The sequence below is a fragment of the Pundamilia nyererei genome, unplaced genomic scaffold, assembly GCF_000239375.1.
Source record: "Pundamilia nyererei isolate P.nyererei 1_Seehausen unplaced genomic scaffold, PunNye1.0 scaffold00240, whole genome shotgun sequence".
NCBI lineage: Eukaryota > Metazoa > Chordata > Actinopteri > Cichliformes > Cichlidae > Pundamilia > Pundamilia nyererei.
The window spans coordinates 176,002-178,783 of record NW_005187641.1 but is presented as its reverse complement, the minus strand read 5'-3'; the positions used below and the strand labels follow the sequence as shown (position 1 = coordinate 178,783).

The window sequence follows — 2,782 nt, the reverse complement described above, 5'->3', positions numbered from 1 at the left end:
CCCCTCTTGCCTTGCGAAAGGTCGTTATCCTGGCGGGTGGATTGTTTGAGAGGCATCTCTGCACCTGGGGTCTCATCTGGTGTGATAAACCCCAGCCTCTATGGATCTTATGCTCAGAGCTTGTTCATCCACTGCCATGATTAGTGCCTCTGTGCTGTCTTTCAGTCCAGCCACTGGTAGGATTTCTTGATGTAAGGTGCAGGGGCCTGTCCTTCCATGATGGTTTCTCTTCCTGGAGCTTTTCTTTCTTGGGTTTCTGTCGCCTGAGGTATTCACTAAGCACACGGTTGATGTATTCATGGATGTTCGTTGTCTCATCCTGGACAGTGGTTCTGACACTCAGTAGTCCCTGGCTTCCTTCTTTCCGCTTACTGTACAGTCACAGGGTGCTGGATTTGGGGTGAAACCCTCCATGCATGGTCAGTACATTTCCTGTCTTGATGTCTGTGCCTTCCATTTCCTCCTTTGGCCAGCTTATCCAATCACCAGATAAGCTGGCCAAAGGAGCTGACTCCTCCTCTTTACAGGTATTTGGAGATTCATGATTTCCAGTTGCCTGTGGGATTCCCAGGTACGTGTAGCCATCCTCAATGTCTAATGCTGCCCTCTCGTTACCATTCGACTACACTTCTGCAGTCTGAATGACATCCCAATATATCCATCTTTCTCTATATATCTATATGTGAATACACATTTACATCCAATTTACCTTTTTATTGATATACTGTGGTATGACCTGAAGAATGAAGTTTTAAAGTCCAGAAGAGCAAACAATTCCTCATCAGCAGCTCAGGATACAGCCGATGGACAGTGATGCTGGTAAAGGCGGGTGTTTAGTTTTTTGCTTTGTATTTAAATGTAATTACTGCCCATGTTAGAGATAAATGTTCAGAATTAAGTTTAAAGATTTTCCATTCAAGAGGAAAGTAAACTTACAGACTCATGATACAGTTTAAAAAAAAAAAAGAAAAATCAAAGACGACAAAATAAAAGAAAAACAATAAGTTCTTTATTTTACTACTTTATGACAGCATATTACAAAACAAAAAAAGCTTTTTTCACATTTAAATAAAAACAGATTAAGCACAGCAGACATTACAGTGGGCTGTTACAGAGTGTTGTGAGTTTTTACTGGAAGTTGGAGAACATCCGGATTATGTGCTGTAAGTTTCCAAAGTAAAGCAAACTGCTTTCATGGTCCCTCACCAAAAGAGGCTTTCCAGACTCACAGGGCTCATTCATGAAGCATTTGTTCGCCTCCTCTTGATGCGTCTACAGCTTCCTTTTTTCTACAGTTATTAGAATACTAACAAACTGATTAACTTAACTATAACCCGGGCTGGTTTCATGAAAGGCAAATGGTGGAGAGACTCCTGACTTGTGTCTAATTCCTCTCATTTCCATAATGATGTATCTTTTTCATGACATTTGTACCATCTACCACTGCATCTTGCTTTTTTTTTTTCCTTTCTTTTTTTTTTTTTAAATTAAATAAACAAAACACCCTAAAATAACTTTGGTTTAATTTGGGATGAGATTGACTATTTTTTGTTAGGAGTGAATCATGGTGAAGGAGTTTAAAAAGGGATCTAGTGTTTAAACTAATTTGCAGCACTCGGAAAGCCAGAAAGCACATTTAAGCACCTTTTCTTGTGGTCTAAACCAGGCAGATTAAGTATTTTAAAAAATGCTTTGCAGCCATTAACAGAGGTTACTATGCAGACTATGCATTGCAGGATTAAGGACTGAAATTTTGCTTGGATCTTGCTCCTATACCCAACTAAGCATAACCATCTCTCAATTTTGACTCTGTGTACCAAGTGATTTTGTGCTCCTGCAGCTAAGATTTGCATTGGTGTGGCTCTTTGTTAAAAACTAAACAAGTTACATCTCAGACCTTTTAAATTAGTTCTCAAAAACTGAGCCTAGAAATATACTTCCCCTTTTTCCTCCATAAAAACTAGATTGAAAACTTCTACCCAGGTTCCTCAGATAAACAGTACTTCCCACTTTCCAAAGTAACCCTGCCCAGTTCCACCCCCCTTGGCAGCTGCTATCATAACTAGAGAGGAGATACAAGTTACATGAGATGTGTAATACCGCCTGACATCATCGTCTGGAAGTGATTTCCATTCTGTGACAAGGGAATTACATGGACATGTGTTCAGGGAGCACGTAGGAGATGTCATCCCATGGGTGGCGGTACAGACCCTGTTTCAGCCTCTTCTGATCCAGGTAATGGCCTAACAAAACAAACTCAGGTTAGAGACCGTTTTAAAGGTTGTCACAGAGAATATCATGGCTCCATTTTAAAGGGAACTCACCAATGAAGCCCATGCTACGGCCGAGGACAAAGATCCCATTTAGTGCACCGATCTCCACAAACTCGTCAGCCTCGTCTCTGGAGACAGTTCAACATTCATGTGAGAAACAATACTGGACAGTGTCCCCTCGACACACAGCAACAGTGCAGACATTGCATCTCAGCCATCTGAATTCTCCACAAGCCATCGAACAACATGCACTTTTGGTTAAATCTAAATAATGAAGCTGTAAGCATATCAGAGTGTTTATTATGGTTTCTGTTAACAACTACAGGCTTCCTGTAACACCCAGTGATAATATTGACACCGATAATATTTCGTAGTATTCTTCTCTTTTTACTCATTACATTTCGTTTACACTACCTTAGAGTGCCAATCTAAAAGAGCAGGAATACTAACAACATGTGGCCCCTGTAGTGGTGTCTCTATTTATTCATCTATTTATCTGATTTTCTTAC

The 2,782-nt window shown here is 40.4% G+C and overlaps 1 protein-coding gene across 1 annotated transcript in view; it reads right to left on the bottom strand.

Moving 5' to 3' along the window:
* Positions 1-987: 987 nt before the first annotated feature.
* The window catches only part of LOC102203789 (ATP-citrate synthase-like), a 16,719-nt gene continuing 14,924 nt past the window's right edge, over positions 988-2,782 (bottom strand). Inside the window, exons 26-27 of the mRNA XM_013914950.1 lie at positions 2,325-2,401; positions 988-2,243 (exon numbers count right to left, since the gene is read on the bottom strand). Coding sequence (XP_013770404.1) covers positions 2,149-2,243; positions 2,325-2,401 — 172 coding nt within the window. The 3' untranslated portion in view covers positions 988-2,148. The remainder of the gene's footprint in view (positions 2,244-2,324; positions 2,402-2,782) is intronic.